Source organism: Narcine bancroftii, chromosome 4 (genome assembly GCF_036971445.1).
Source record: "Narcine bancroftii isolate sNarBan1 chromosome 4, sNarBan1.hap1, whole genome shotgun sequence".
Lineage (NCBI taxonomy): Eukaryota > Metazoa > Chordata > Chondrichthyes > Torpediniformes > Narcinidae > Narcine > Narcine bancroftii.
Genome location: NC_091472.1, coordinates 110,634,862 through 110,651,654, shown reverse-complemented (window position 1 = coordinate 110,651,654; position 16,793 = coordinate 110,634,862). Strand labels below are relative to the sequence as shown.

General features: G+C 41.4%; 1 protein-coding gene across 4 annotated transcripts in view; it reads left to right on the top strand.

Moving 5' to 3' along the window:
• The first annotated feature begins 1,671 nt into the window (after positions 1 to 1,671).
• Positions 1,672 to 16,793, top strand: part of LOC138760988 (beta-soluble NSF attachment protein) — a 73,402-nt gene continuing 58,280 nt past the window's right edge. For 3 of the 4 annotated variants that reach the window (XR_011356045.1, XR_011356046.1, XM_069932415.1), the window contains exons 1-2: positions 1,672 to 1,954; positions 5,033 to 5,112. Coding sequence is in view for 2 of the 4 variants with exons in the window: in XM_069932415.1 (XP_069788516.1) it covers positions 1,857 to 1,954; positions 5,033 to 5,112 (178 nt within the window). In the remaining 2 variants the exon portion in view is untranslated. The remainder of the gene's footprint in view (positions 1,955 to 5,032; positions 5,113 to 16,793) is intronic. The other variant, XM_069932416.1, reaches the window with a different exon arrangement.

The window sequence follows — 16,793 nt, the reverse complement described above, 5'->3', positions numbered from 1 at the left end:
TTGAAGTCAACCATTACGTAAAAGTTTTGGCGCATCTGTGCAGGGCGCGTCGAAAGAACCAAAGACTTGTTGATCCAAACCAAGGCTAAGACTGGAGCATCTCACAAGTCGGTCGACCAGTCCAGAAAGACCTGGTCTGGCTAGGAGCAGTCCTTTAAGACCTGCCAGTCCACTCTCAGCCCATCACAGTCATCCTACACGACCATCTGGACACATCCACATTGGTGATAGAATCTGTACTATCACAATCTGTACTTCTGAATCTGATAATAAACTCTCCTTTTCATTTCAGGCAACGCCAATTGAGCTAAATAACCCGTCTCTGTGTGGGCTTTTTGGTGTAACATTTGTAATAAACTTTCTGAATAAACCTCTTCTTCTTTGGCTTGGCTTCGCGGACGAAGATTTATGGAGGGGGTAAAAAGTCCACGTCAGCTGCAGGCTCGTTTGTGGCTGACCAGTCCGATGCGGGACAGGCAGACACGATTGCAGCGGTTGCAAGGGAAAATTGGTTGGTTGGGGTTGGGTGTTGGGTTTTTCCTCCTTTGCCTTTTGTCAGTGAGGTGGGCTCTGCGGTCTTCTTCAAAGGAGGCTGCTGCCCGCCAAACTGTGAGGCGCCAAGATGCACGGTTTGAGGCGTTATCAGCCCACTGGCGGTGGTCAATGTGGCAGGCACCAAGAGATTTCTTTAGGCAGTCCTTGTACCTTTTCTTTGGTGCACCTCTGTCACGGTGGCCAGTGGAGAGCTCGCCATATAATACGATCTTGGGAAGGCGATGGTCCTCCATTCTGGAGACGTGACCCATCCAGCGCAGCTGGATCTTCAGCAGCGTGGACTCGATGCTGTCGACCTCTGCCATCTCGAGTACCTCGACGTTAGGGGTGTGAGCGCTCCAATGGATGTTGAGGATGGAGCGGAGACAACGCTGGTGGAAGCGTTCTAGGAGCCGTAGGTGGTGCCGGTAGAGGACCCATGATTCGGAGCCGAACAGGAGTGTGGGTATGATAACGGCTCTGTATACGCTTATCTTTGTGAGGTTTTTCAGTTGGTTGTTTTTCCAGACTCTTTTGTGTAGTCTTCCAAAGGCGCTATTTGCCTTGGCGAGTCTGTTGTCTATCTCATTGTCGATCCTTGCATCTGATGAAATGGTGCAGCCGAGATAGGTAACTGGTTGACCGTTTTGAGTTTTGTGTGCCCGATGGAGATGTGGGGGGGCTGGTAGTCATGGTGGGGAGCTGGCTGATGGAGGACCTCAGTTTTCTTCAGGCTGACTTCCAGGCCAAACGTTTTGGCAGTTTCCACAAAACAGGACGTCAAGCGCTGAAGAGCTGGCTCTGAATGGGCAACTAAAGCGGCATCGTCTGCAAAGAGTAGTTCACGGACAAGTTGCTCTTATGCACTGCTATGCACTGAAATAATACCTGGAACTTGCTGTTAGCCATTGCCATTGGCGGAGTCACTCTTTTTGCAAGAGAATAACGGAATATTTATATATTTTTTTGTATTTTTATGCCACCTCTGTAGCTGTTTAATATTAGCGTTGTTTCCCCCGGCTGCTGCAAGTAAGAAGCTCAGTGCACATCATTCAACACGACTGGCCTCGGGGGAAGGGGGTTGCCAAGACGCGGCTGGCCGCCGAGCATTCTGGGTCTTGTAGTTCTTTGCCAGTTCCCGGCCCAGGAGTGTCCAAAGGACGGAGACTACGACGCCCGGCGCGCTTTGCGAGCCCCGGCGCTGTTCTTGTCGACCCGTGGGCGGAGCGGGTCGCAGTCAACCGGGTCCAGCGAAAGGGAAGCGCGGCGGCAGGAATCCATGTCCCCGCTGTGAGTCGAAGAGGAACAGTAATAATCGCCAAATGGATAATTCCGGCAAAGAGAAGGAAGCGATGCAGCTGATGGCTGACGCTGAGAAGAAGGTGAAATCCTCGCACTCGTTCCTCGGAGGCTTGTTTGGGTAAGAGAGTCGGACAGTGAGCGGGGCGACCCCTCCGCAACCTCAGCGGACTCTGCATTGAGCAGATGAAAAAGCCCCCCGTTGGGGGGGAGGAGGGGGGGGGGAAGGATCTTTTGCCCCTTGCACAAAATCCACCGTTCTCTTTTCCGTGGCGGGGGCCACGCTGAATAATTCCGCAGACGGAATCTACTGCAGTATCTGGTCTGCCATGTTTTTGCCTTGAATAGTAGAGCTTGTGGATTCATTTCAGATGCAAGACGAAGCCTTCCGCAATTGGGCAAAAAAAATGGGGGGGGGTGGAGGGGGCGTTTGCAGACTTTTTTTCCCCCTCCTCCCTCCCCCTTCTTGCAAGTGACGAGGCTGCCGAGGCGATTCGATGGGGGAAAAGCTCTGTTCTCACTGGACTGTGACTTGCTGATGGCGAGAAGGCCGGTGTGGTTGAGGGGAGGGGGGGGGTTGAGGGGAGGGGGGGGGTTGAGGGGAGGGGGGGGTTGAGGGGAGGGGGGGGTTGAGGGGAGGGGGGGGTTGAGGGGAGGGGGGGGTTGAGGGGAGGGGGGGGTTGAGGGGAGGGGGGGGTTGAGGGGAGGGGGGGGTTGAGGGGAGGGGGGGGTTGAGGGGAGGGGGGGGTTGAGGGGAGGGGGGGGTTGAGGGGAGGGGGGGGTTGAGGGGAGGTGGGGGTTGAGGGGAGGGGGGGGTTGAGGGGAGGGGGGGGTTGAGGGGAGGGGGGGGTTGAGGGGAGGGGGGGGTTGAGGGGAGGGGGGGGTTGAGGGGAGGGGGGGGGGTGCTGCTTGTCCACTCACGGGTGCTGACTTTCGCCACCTCTCCCCCTCGCTGGATCATGACCGCGAATGTCGAGGTCGCGCTGACAGGAAGCGCTTCTTCAATATTCCCGGGAGTGTTGATTTAAAAACAAAGGTTATTTTCAATTCCCGGTTGCCTGGACGTTGGCGGTTGCCTGGACGTTGGCGGTTGCCTGGACGTTGGCGGTTGCCTGGACGTTGGCGGTTGCCTGGACGTTGGCGGTTGCCTGGACGTTGGCGGTTGCCTGGACGTTGGCGGTTGCCTGGACGTTGGCGGTTGCCTGGACGTTGGCGGTTGCCTGGACGTTGGCGGTTGCCTGGACGTTGGCGGTTGCCTGGACGTTGGCGGTTGCCTGGACGTTGGCGGTTGCCTGGACGTTGGCGGTTGCCTGGACGTTGGCGGTTGCCTGGACGTTGGCGGTTGCCTGGACGTTGGCGGTTGCCTGGACGTTGGCGGTTGCCTGGACGTTGGCGGTTGCCTGGACGTTGGCGGTTGCCTGGACGTTGGCGGTTGCCTGGACGTTGGCGGTTGCCTGGACGTTGGCGGTTGCCTGGACGTTGGCGGTTGCCTGGACGTTGGCGGTTGCCTGGACGTTGGCGGTTGCCTGGACGTTGGCGGTTGCCTGGACGTTGGCGGTTGCCTGGACGTTGGCGGTTGCCTGGACGTTGGCGGTTGCCTGGACGTTGGCGGTTGCCTGGACGTTGGCGGTTGCCTGGACGTTGGCGGTTGCCTGGACGTTGGCGGTTGCCTGGACGTTGGCGGTTGCCTGGACGTTGGCGGTTGCCTGGACGTTGGCGGTTGCCTGGACGTTGGCGGTTGCCTGGACGTTGGCGGTTGCCTGGACGTTGGCGGTTGCCTGGACGTTGGCGGTTGCCTGGACGTTGGCGGTTGCCTGGACGTTGGCGGTTGCCTGGACGTTGGCGGTTGCCTGGACGTTGGCGGTTGCCTGGACGTTGGCGGTTGCCTGGACGTTGGCGGTTGCCTGGACGTTGGCGGTTGCCTGGACGTTGGCGGTTGCCTGGACGTTGGCGGTTGCCTGGACGTTGGCGGTTGCCTGGACGTTGGCGGTTGCCTGGACGTTGGCGGTTGCCTGGACGTTGGCGGTTGCCTGGACGTTGGCGGTTGCCTGGACGTTGGCGGTTGCCTGGACGTTGGCGGTTGCCTGGACGTTGGCGGTTGCCTGGCAGCTATCACAACAGAAGGTTGCATCTGGAATTGTGGCAGTTGAATCGATGTCCATTAAATATGACGTGGGATTGGGTGACTGCTAAAGGACGAGAGCAGTGGACAGTGCTCTTGGACCAGAGTTTGTCTCCCTTTAACCATGGCTACTCCTTGTGGGATCACATGTGGGAAATTCTGGGCGAACACTTCTTTGGGAGATGGGATGAGGAAATAAATGGTTATTTTCAAATTCACTGGGAAATAGTTGTATCAACTTGTTTAAAAAAAAAATTGTTTGAGCCTTTATTTTCAAACTGTAATGAGTTGGAAGTGTAGAGAGATTTCACGCCGATACATTGGTTTGGCTAAAATTGAATGTTATTGATCCACATAGATCCAGTTGGGGGAAGTACAAGTTGACTGTTTCATAGCAAAACCCCAGAATGTTTACAAAATAAATAATCGAAAAAAGCTGATTGTCCCTCATCTCTGCAGCTTTCCAAGTGCATGGAACACGTAGGAATTGGCATTGTGGCCCTCATACCTGCAACGAACATGATGCCCAATTTAAGCTAAAGCTCTGTGCCTGTATTTCCCTACATATCCATATGTCCATCTAAAAGCTTCTTAAGTGCAACTATTGCATCGACTACCACCACTACTCTTGGCATCTTTTTTAAACTTTCTTTCGTTCCCTCCCTACTAATTAATCAGCTGAGTGATTGTTGCTTATCTGTGAAACTACCTTGTCCTTTTTTTAAAGCTGTAGTGTTAGATAATTATAACTTTTGAAAATAATGTAAAAACGCACAAACAAAATGGAAGAGGTGGAAATGTCCAAATAGTCCAGTTTACCTGAATGTTGAGCATTAGGTTGTGCCTGGCAGGTATCACAACAGAAGCTTGCATCTGGAATTGTCAGTGGGATTGGGTGACTGCTAAAGGATAAGAGCAGTGAACAGTGCTTTTGGACCAGAGTTTGTCTCCCTTGAACCATGGCTGCTCCTTGTGGGATCACATGTGGGAAATTCTGGGTGAAAACTTAATAGGGAGATGGGATTAGGAAATAAATGGTCTGTTGGTTCAATGTTTTAATGCTGTATTTCATGACAGAGGAAACTCAAGAATTGAAGAAGCGTGTGAAATGTTTGCAAGAGCTGCAAACATGTTCAAGATGGCGAAAAACTGGAGTGGTGAGTTGCATGTTGTAACCTGGATTACAGTTCGCTGGATGAATGTTATCAGGCACATTTGGAGATAACCTCATTTAAGTGTTGATTAAATAAAGTTAAATTTCACATTCTTCATAAGATATCTTGAGCGAACTCTTTTCAGTTAATATCACAATGTCTCTGTGTATGTTTTTGCCTTGATTCGGTGGTTTCCTAGATCTACATTGAGCAGTCCACAGAGCACACTGAAAAAAATCATGTTGAATCAGTTCTATCATATAAACTGCCAACCATGTCAAGCAAGCTCAGTAGAATTCTTTTATTGAAGAATGTGTTTTCTCAAATAATTTCATTGGCGCAAAGGGTCGTCTGTGAAGCATCAAATATGAAAGGAGCTTCTTGGTGCTCCAAGAACTGAGTTATGCTGCAGAAAGGTCTGTTCCATTGCTGCCAAATTGGTCCATGCACATGATTAATCTAAGACCTGGTCCTCACCAATACACTAATCACAGTTCACCCTGCCAGTTCATTCATCGCTCCAGAATCTCTTCTCGGCGGATTCTGGATTTTTGTGTATTTACGGTAGATTATCCTTGCAAGTATTGTTGACCAGTAAGAGTTTCAAGTCATCTCTTGCAACATGTCATCTTCAACAACATGTTTTTAATATAGAGTATTTTGAGGGTTATTTACAAAGTATGTGCATGTGGGGTGCATTCTAGACCTAGCTTCATAAGTAGGCCAAAATTTAGATTTCATTATTAAGGATGAGGTTTCAGGATACTGTAAAGCACAAGATAAAATAGGTTGAAGTTAGCATTGTGTCCTTGAGGGGAAATTTTGTCTGACAAATCTGTTGTAGTTTGAGAGTCACAAGCCAGACAGGCCTTTGATTTTCAGAAGGCCTTTGACAAGGTGCTGCACATCGGGCATCTAAAGAATTATGGCAAAGGTACTTGTGTGGAAGAAGATTGGCTGACTGGCAGAAGGCAAAGAGGACCTTTTCTGCTTGTCTGTCGCGTCTAGTGGTGTTCTGCCAGGGTCAGTGTTGAGTCTGCTACTTCTCGTGACTGGATTGATGACTTTGAGGCCAAGTTTCTGGATGATACAAAGAGTGGATAGTGTTGAGGAAGTAAGGGATTAGGATTTTAATGAGGATTAGGAAATAACTTGGTATCCTGTAATCTTGGGTCTCATATAAAATGCTCCAGAATATTTGTACATAGTTATTTTGTATTATATTTTTAGGTATGTATGTGATTATAATGTGCCCTGTGTTAGAAATACATTGTGTGTGCGCACTGTGGTCTGGAGAAATGTTGTTTCATCGGGTTGTACATGTACAGTCAGATCATAATAAACTTTGGCAGGCTGGGAAACTGGAGAAAGAACTGGCAGATGGAAGATAGCACGGAGAAGTGTATGGTAGAAGGATTAAAGGTATAAACAATTTTCTAAATGGATGTCCAAAGGGACTTGGGAGTCCACGCGCAGGATTTCCTGAAGGTTAACTTGCAGGTTGAATTGGTAGTAAGGAAGGCAAATACAATGCTAGCATTCATTTTGAGAGGATGAAAATAAAAAAGCAAAGATGTATTGGTGAGCCATTGTAAAGTGTTGGTCAGACCATCTTGTGAGTAGTTTTAGGCCCCATATCCTATGAAAGATGTGCAGGTGTTGGGGAGGATCCAGAGGAGGTTTACGAGAATGATCTCTGAGCTGAGAGGGTTAATGTATGAGGAGTGTTTGATGGTTCTGGGCCTGTATTTGCTGGGGTTTAGAATTATGATGGTGTCGGGGGGTGGGGGGGTGTTGGATCATATTAAAATGTACAAAATATTGAAATGATTGGATAGAGTGGATGTGGAGAAGATGGCTCTAGTAGTGGGAGAGTCTCGGACCAAAGGGAACAGCCTTGGAATAAAATAAGCCAGAGGGTGCTGAAACTGTGGAATTCATTACCATAGACAGCTGTGAAAACTGTTTTCGGGTATATTTAAAAGAGAAGTCAACAGGTTACTTCATTAGTAAAAGCGTCCGAACATGGGACAAACTCAGGATTTGAATGATGGAGTAGACTTGATGGGCCGAATATGCTGCTAAATCTTGCGGTCTTGTATTTGGAAAAGATTAAAGAAAGATGAGAGATTTAGTTTTTGAGACTAGTAAAAATGAATCTTCAGTTAAAAGATTGTTTAAAGCCCCAGGATGAAAAGTATTAGAGGATTAAGTGTGACGTTTGAAATAGTTGAGAGCCACTTGACAGATGAATATTTTTGGAGTTACAATTGTAGTTAAATATTCAGGACTGCCTTGTCTTTAAATGTGAGCTAATTGTAGTTGTGGTTTGAAGGAGCCTGATAATATTTAAACTTGGTCTATCTTGTTGCAAAATTGGGCAAGCTGCCTTTGGCTAGGAGTGTGAAATGGTTTTACTTTGAAGAACAACATGTTTCATTGGGTAATAAAACTATTTTGGTGGGAATTTAATTGAAAAAGAATTAAAATAAAATCATACGGAATGTCAGTGGTATGATGAGAAACTTAACGAGAGGCAGAAGTTGTCACTGACTTTTGATATCAGTGTCCAAAATTTGATCTTAATCATTAGTAAGCTGCACTCAATACATCAATTATAATCAGTTGATTATATCTTCCCATAATGTGTTTAATGTTAACCATGTGATAATTAAACTTCAGCTTGAAATAAAATTTAAAGTTCATGTAGTTTGCCTTGTATCCTTGCAGTGAATTTGTGGAAATCTTCTAAAGCAAATGTAAAATGCCCAGTTAAACAGAAAAGTCTGCAGACGCTGTGATTGTCGCACAATGCACAAGAGCTGGAGAATCTCATACGAGAGGGAGAGGGAGAGGGCGTGGGAGAGGGCGTGGGAGAGGGCGTGGGAGAGGGCGTGGGAGAGGGCGTGGGAGAGGGCGTGGGAGAGGGCGTGGGAGAGGGCGTGGGAGAGGGCGTGGGAGAGGGCGTGGGAGAGGGCGTGGGAGAGGGCGTGGGAGAGGGCGTGGGAGAGGGCGTGGGAGAGGGCGTGGGAGAGGGCGTGGGAGAGGGCGTGGGAGAGGGCGTGGGAGAGGGCGTGGGAGAGGGCGTGGGAGAGGGCGTGGGAGAGGGCGTGGGAGAGGGCGAGGGAGAGGGCGAGGGAGAGGGAGGGGGGTGGTCAGCTTGGAGTGTGCCCAGACTAAATATTGGGTGTGTTCTACCATTTTGTGGATGGTTTTTGTTTGGTAGTTCATGATGCTTTGGACAGACATGTCGTTGTGGGATTGCAGCATCTTAAAATACCCAGTTTGTTTTCAGGTACTTATTTTAATTTCTAAATGGGATGTTGCTTTCCATAATTTTCCTTCCGCCTCTCCCAACAATGCACAAGGACCTTCTTTACTTTTTTTTTCAAACTTTATTTAAAAGATAGAAAAAACTTGACATACAGTATAGTAATAATCAAAAAAAGATTTTACAAAGATATATATATGAAAAAACAAATTAATTTTTTTTAATCCAAAAAACCACCCCACCCTCCTTAAGGGGAGCAAAAAAATAAATGATACACATAAAAAGAAAATATTATAAACATTAATAACATTTCAAAGTATATCTAAATGCATATATTTCAAATATGGAGACAACTTACAGTGGATAATTATCATGTAAATTATGGGTAATTTTTTTTCCATGACAATACTTTCAATTCATTGTGCCAGCGTAATATATTAATCTCAGTATCATCTTTCCAACTACTAGCAACACATTTGTGCGCTACTGATAACACCAAACGTACAAAAGCAATTTGAATTTTGTCCAATTCTCCTTAACAAATACAAATTTCCCAACAAAAAAAATCGTTGGATCTAATGGTAATATAAAATTATATAATTTTTCCAAAACTACTTTAATTCCTTGCCAAAATGATTGAACACAAGTCCAAACTGCATGTAGAAAAGTTCCAATACATGAGCCACATCTAAAACAAGAATCCGAATTACTAAAGCCATATTTTTTTAAAATCTTTTTCAGGGTCAAATGTAATTGATGTAAAAATTATAATTAACCATTCCATATCTTACATTAGTCAATTTAATTACATTGTCCTGACACATAGTCGCCCAATCATCATCGGGGAAAAATGAATACTAAATCATTCTCCCATTTAAGTTTAGATTTCTCCCAATCTGACTTATCCATACTATCTTGTAACAAATTATACATAACTGAAATATAACCCTTTTTCAGTATAGAGGAAATCAAAGATTCAAATCTCGACAAAGTAGGTAAAATCATCTCTCTACCATAATTATCTTTTTATCAAAGCTCTAAATTGATAATACATAAACAAAGAATTTACAGGGAGGAGTCACATGATGGAGTAGTGGCCGGACGGTGAACTCCAGCCCTCTCCAGAAAAGTCGGGAAAAACAAGAGAAAATACAAAGGCACAGAAATACAAGTTAAAGAAAAGTGAGTATAAAGGTGGAAAGAAGATGGAGACAAAAGGAGAAAAATCAAAATCAACGGAAAGAAGAGAGGAAGAGAAGACAACGGAGGAAAAAGGTGAAGGCCTTACCTGTCCGAAGAGGCCCGCTGTGGAGAGAGGGCCCCACTACCTCAGGTCGGTAGAAAAAGAACTACAACAATGGCTCACAGAGCCGAGTAAAAGTGCGCAACCGCGCATGCGCGACTCCTCGCGCATGCGCGATGCGCATGAAAAAAAACACACCGACGGGAGGAGGGACCAGCTGGGGAGTCGATCTCCACAGCCGGCAACGACAGCTGCAGAACACCTGCAGCAAGAAGAGACCACAGAAGACAATAGAAACAAGAAAGAAGAGGAGGAAAGGGCAACAAAGAAACAACAGATGGCCAACCCAGAGGAAGAAGAAGAGGAAGAATACAGTGAAATAGATAAAGGGAAAGGCAAGGTAAAGGATATACTTGCTCTTGTTAGAGGATACATGGAGTCATTTAAAGAATGGCAAACACAGGAATTCAATGATTTAAGAAAAAGAATAAACAACACAGAAAAGAAAATAAATAAAATGGATATGACCTTAACAGAAATGGGGAAAAAAATGGACAAGATGGAAGAACGGGCAGTAGCAGCAGAAATGGAGGTAGAAGACTTAAAAAAGAAATTGGAGGAATCTAATAAAAAAACTAAAGAGACACAAGAACTGTTAGCCCAAAAAATAGATATAATGGAAAATTATAACAGAAGAAATAACATAAAGATAGTGGGCCTTAGGGAAGATGAAGAAGGCAAGAATATGAGGGAGTTTATAAAAGAATGGATCCCTAAGGCCCTAGGATGTCCAGAACTACAGCAAGAAATGGAAATAGAAAGGGCACATAGAGCATTGGCCCCTAAACCACAACCACAACAAAAACCAAGATCTATTGTAGTAAAATTCCTAAGATATACTACAAGAGAAAAGGTACTGGAGAAGACAATGGAAAAAGTAAGAGAGGGCAACAAACCACTGGAGTATAAAGGGCAAAAAATCTTCATTTATCCAGATATAAGCTTTGAACTCCTAAAGAAGAGAAAAGAGTTCAACACAGCAAAAGCGATTCTATGGAAGAAAGGATATAAATTTACACTGAAGCATCCTGCGGTATTGAAAATATTTATTCCAGGACAACAAAACAGACTGTTCTCGGATCCAGAAGAAGCACGAAAATTTGCAGAACAATTACAAAAATAGACTGAGGGATGAAGACGGGTAATGAGAGCAAAAATGATCACGATGGATATGTATGTGGGTAAAGACAAAAATAGACTGAGGTATGAAGACAGGTAATGAGGGTAAAAATGAGCACGATTGATATGTATGCGGGTAAAGAGGTATAAGAGTGAATAGAGACAATGGGCATACGTGAAAGTATCTGTAATTAGAGGAAAACATAGATAGTATAGACAAGAATTAATAAGGGAAGGTAATGGAATAGAGAGAATAAGGAGGGAATTAAAAGAGTGACCTTTGTGATATATAAAAAATGAAATCTTTTCTGGGGGGGGCTGGGTGGGGGAAAAGAGCGGTCACTGCAAAATCAGTTGACGCTTGCGAGTGGATTCGCAAATCCAAATGGAGAGGGGAGATGTGGTTGTCCGACAAGGGATAAAGGACAACTCAGGAGGGGAAGGGGAGGTTGGGGATAAAGAAGATAGAAATAGGAGAATAAGGAAAATGTTGGATGTTGTAGGAATGTTGTCTGGTAAAGAGTTGAAAATAAGAAAACAGAAATGGAAAAGGAGGAAAGGTAATGATGGAAAAACGGAAAGAGAAGATAAACAAAATATAAAATGGCTACGCTGAACTATATGACTCTAAATATTAATGGAATACATAACCAAATTAAAAGGAAGAAACTACTAAATTTACTGAAAAAGGAAAAAGTAGATATAGCATTTGTCCAAGAAACACACTTAACTGAATTGGAGCACAAGAAATTAAAGAGAGATTGGGTAGGACATGTAACAGCAGCATCGTATAATTCAAAAGCAAGAGGAGTGGCTATATTAATTAGCAAAAATGTGCCATTTAAAATAGAAGAGGAAATAATAGATCCAGCAGGGAGATATGTTATGATAAAATGTCAGATATATTCGGAGCTTTGGAATCTACTTAATATATATTCACCTAACGAAGAAGATCAAAAGTTTATGCAAGATATCTTTTTGAAGGTAGCTAATACGCAAGGGAACATACTAATAGGAGGGGATTTCAATCTGAATTTGGATCCAAATATGGATAAAACGGGGAAAAAAATTAACAGGAAGAACAAAGTAACCAAATTTATAATTAAATCAATGCAAGAAATGAAACTTGTGGACATATGGAGGAAACAAAACCCAAAAGAAAAGGAATACTCATACTACTCGACTAGACATAAAACATACTCAAGGATAGACCTATTCCTGTTATCAGCCCACATTCAAGGGAGAGTTAGGAAAACAGAATATAAAGCTAGACTATTATCGGACCACTCACCCCTGTTATTGGCAATAGAGCTAGAGGACATCCCTCCAAGAATGTATAGATGGAGATTAAACCCCATGCTACTTAAAAGACAGGATTTTAGAGAATTTATTGAAAAACAATTAAAAATGTACTTTGAAGTAAATACGGAATCAGTGGAAGATAAGTTTATACTATGGGACGCAATGAAAGCATTCATTAGAGGACAAATAATAAGTTATGCAACCAAGATGAAGAAGGACTATAATCAGGAAACAGAGCAGTTGGAAAGGGAAATAATAAACATAGAAAAAAAATTAGCAATAAAGGAAGATACAACCAAAAGAAGAGAATTGGCGGATAAAAAAATAAAATATGAAACATTACAAACATATAAGGTGGAGAAGAATATAATGAAGACAAAACAGAAATATTATGAACTAGGTGAAAAAACACACAAAATCTTAGCATGGCAGCTTAAGACAGAGCAAACTAAGAAAATGGTATTGGCAACAAGGAAAAAAGACAAACAAATTACATATAATCCAAAAGAAATTAAGGAAAACTTCAGAGAATTCTATGAACAATTATACCGAACTGAAAACGAAGGGAAAGAAGGGAAAATAGATGAATTTTTGACTAAAATTGAACTACCAAAACTACAAATAGAGGAACAAAATAAATTAACAGAACCATTTGGAACAGTAGAAATACAAGAGATAATAAAAAAATTACCAAATAATAAGACACCAGGAGAGGATGGACTCCCAATAGAATTCTACAAAACATTTAAAGATCTAATAATACCGCCCCTCCTGGATGTAATCAACCAGATTGATGAGACACAAAACTTAACAGATTCATGTAAAACAGCAATAATTAGTGATACTAAAACAAGGGAAAGATCCACTCTCACCAGCGTCATATAGACCAATATCTCTGCTAAACACAGATTATAAGATAATAGCTAAACTATTAGCAAACAGATTAGCAGAACAGGTACCGAAAATGGTAAATTTAGACCAAACTGGATTTATCAAAAAAAGACGCACAACAGACAATATTTGTAAATTTATTAACTTAATTCATGCAGTAGAAGGAAATAAAGCACCGGCAGTAGCAGTTGCTTTAGACGCAGAGAAGGCCTTCGACAGAGTAGAATGGAATTACTTGTTCAAAGTATTGCAAAAATTCAGTTTACCGGAGAAGTATATTAATTGGATTAAAGCATTATATGAGGGACCGTTAGCGAAAGTGACAGTAAATGGACATGTATCAAAGCAATTTAACTTAAGCAGGTCAACGCGGCAGGGATGCCCACTATCACCATTATTGTTTGCGCTAGCTATAGAACCACTAGCAGAATCGATAAGAATAGATAATAATATAAAAGGAATAAAAATAAAAGACAGGGAATATAAAATCAGTCTATTTGCGGATGATGTGTTAGTGTACTTAACAGAACCAGAACTATCAATAAAAGAACTATATAAGAAATTGAAGGAATATGGAGAAGTGTCGGGATACAAGATAAACGTAAATAAAAGTGAAGCAATGCCTATGAATAACGCGGATTTCTCAAAATTTAAGGAGGAATCCCCATTCAGATGGCAAATGCAGGCAATAAGATACCTAGGTGTGCAAATAAACAAAAATCTAGGCCAATTATATAAACTCAATTACAATCCACTAATGAAAAAATTACAGGACGATTTAGAGCATTGGAAAGAGCTACCACTAACACTGATAGGAAGGATAAACTGTATTAAAATGAACATTTTTCCAAGGATACTATACTTATTTCAGGCATTGCCAATACAACTGACAGAAAAATTCTTCAAAGAGTTAAAGAAAATAATAAGGAGATTTTTATGGAGAGGGGGGAAACCGAGGATAGCACTAGATAAATCAACAGAATGGTATAAACAAGGAGGCTTACAATTGCCAAACTTCAAAAATTATTATAGAGCCGCACAATTAAGGTACCTATCAGATTTTTATCAAACAAGGGAAAAACCAGACTGGACGAGACTAGAATTAGATAAAATAGGGGAAAAGATACCTGAACACATATTATATAAATGGGACGAAAAATTGGTACAACATAGAACTTCTCCAGTATTACACCATCTCCTCAATATATGGAAGAAGATTCATGTAGAAAGAAATAAAATAAATTATCAAATACCAAAACTAATATTGACGCAAAATAAGCTACTCCCTTTTACAATAGACAACCTTTCCTTTAGAAAATGGGAAAAAAAAGGGATTAAAAGAATAGAAAATTGTTTTTCAGGAAGTAGATTCTTATCCTTTGAACAAATGAGAGATAAGTACAATATAACTGGAGATACAGCGCTGGCATATTACCAACTGAAATCCTACTTGAAAGATAAATTAGGAAGCAATTTGAGTTTACCAGAGGGAAGTAACCTTGAATATGTGATTACAGATACAATGTTAATCAAAAGATTTATAACAAATATGTATACCAAACTGCAAGAAAAGGAGAATGAGGAAACAAATGGTAAAACTAAACAAAAATGGGAACAAGATTTAAATATAAAGATAAAAAAGGAAACATGGGAGAAATTATGTTCTGGAACGATGAGAAATACAATAAATACGAGGCTGCGTATGATACAATATAATTGGTTACACAGACTATACATTACACCGCAAAAGTTAAATAAATGGGACCCAACAGTATCTGATAGATGCTTTCGATGTAAAAAAGAAAGGGGAACAACAATTCATGCAATCTGGATATGTGAGAGAGTAGAAAGATTTTGGGATGATCTCAATCAGATATTAAATAAAATAACAGAAAACAATATACCAAAGAATCCAGAGATCTTTCTCCTAAGTAACATAAAAAATAAAGAATTTGGAATTGACTTGGAAGATGCACAAAAAAGATTTGTCAAGATAGCCCTAGCCGTAGCAAAAAAATGTATTATGTCAACCTGGAAATTGGAAGATAATTTGAAAATACAACAATGGTATATAGAAATGAATAAATGTATTCCATTAGAAAAAATAACATATAGTTTAAGAAATAATATTGAAATATTCGAACAAGTATGGGAGCCTTACATTAAATACAATAGCGAAAACCTACCGGGAACAAACATTACCTAAGTTGATGGCAGGAGAAGAAAAGAAAAGAATGGACTCAGTAGAATTTCTGGTGTATTTTTGTTGAATGACAACATTGTCTGACTGAATTAATGCAACCTAGATTGTATACCTAAAATGGATGAGGGGGGGGTGGTGGGGGGGTGGCTTGGGAGGAGGGAGGGTGGAGGGAGAAAAAGTCACTGTAAATGTGTGGGAAAGAAAAAGTGTATATCATGGCTATTGTGATTTATGGTGTGAAAAATAAAAATTAAAAAAAAACAAAGAATTTACAGGTATATCAAATCTTTCTCTCAATTGATTAAAAGAAATAAATTTGCCCTCTTCAAAACAATATTGTATTGTCTTTATAGAGTCCAAAATCTTTAAATGATTATTAAACATTGAAAAAGGAATAAGCTGATTATTATACAATGGAGTTAAAATTGATAATATTACTTTTGACCCTAACACCCTGTTTTTTTTAATCCAAATCTTTAACAAATGTTTCAATATCGGCTTATCATTTTGCTGTAATAAAATCAAATTCCAACAAAATATAAATATAGAAATACACACCATCTCCACTTTAGCCCAACTAGGAGGCTGATCTAAATCCATCAATCTACTAACAAACTTCAACTGGGCCGCTTTGAAAATGTGGTAACTGTAGTCCGCCCAAAGCATACTTCCATGAAAGTCTATGCAACACCACTCAAGCTAATTTACCTTTCCATAAAAAACACTTGCACTGCTTTATTCAAATTTTGAAAAAAACCCTTTGGAAGTAAACAAGGTATTGACTGAAATAAATATTGAATTCAAGGAAAAATATTCATTTTATTACAATTAACCCGACCAATCAATGTTAATGGAAGATCTTTCCACTTAATCAAATCTGCTTTAATCCATCTTAATATAGGCATATCATTTAATTGATTTAATGATTGATAATTAGTATCCATAAACACACCTAAATATTTAATTTTACTTGTCCACCTTAATTTTGTAATAGTTTTAAATTCAGAATAATCTCCCACTCCAACTGGTAAAATTTCACTTTTATCTCAATGAACTTTATATCCCGATAATGCTCCAAACTTCAACAAACACTCTTGCAATGGTTTCAACGATCGTTCTGGTTCTGTCAAGTATACCAACACATCATCAGCAAATAAGTTAATTTTATATTCTTCATTCTTAACCCTCGTCCCTTTAATTTCTTAATTTTGTCTAATAGCCTGAGCTAACAGTTCAATAGCCAACGCAAATAAGGCTGGTGACAATGGGCAGCCCTGCCGAGTTGAACGAGTCAATTTAAATGGTAAAGAAATCTGTCCAATTGGGTTCGTATATAAAGTCTTAACCTTACCAATAAAAAAAGGGCCAAATTTAAATTGAAAATCCCACTCAACTCTATCAAAAGCTTTTTCTACATCTAATGGTTAGGTTGCTTTCGATATGCGTTGACCAAAGTAATTAATCAAAATATATTATCTGATGTGTTTCTATTCTTAATAAAACCTGTTTGATCAATATGTACCAATTTGGGTAAATATTTAGCAAGTCTATTAGCTAATACTTTTGCCATAATTTTATAATCTACATTTAATAAA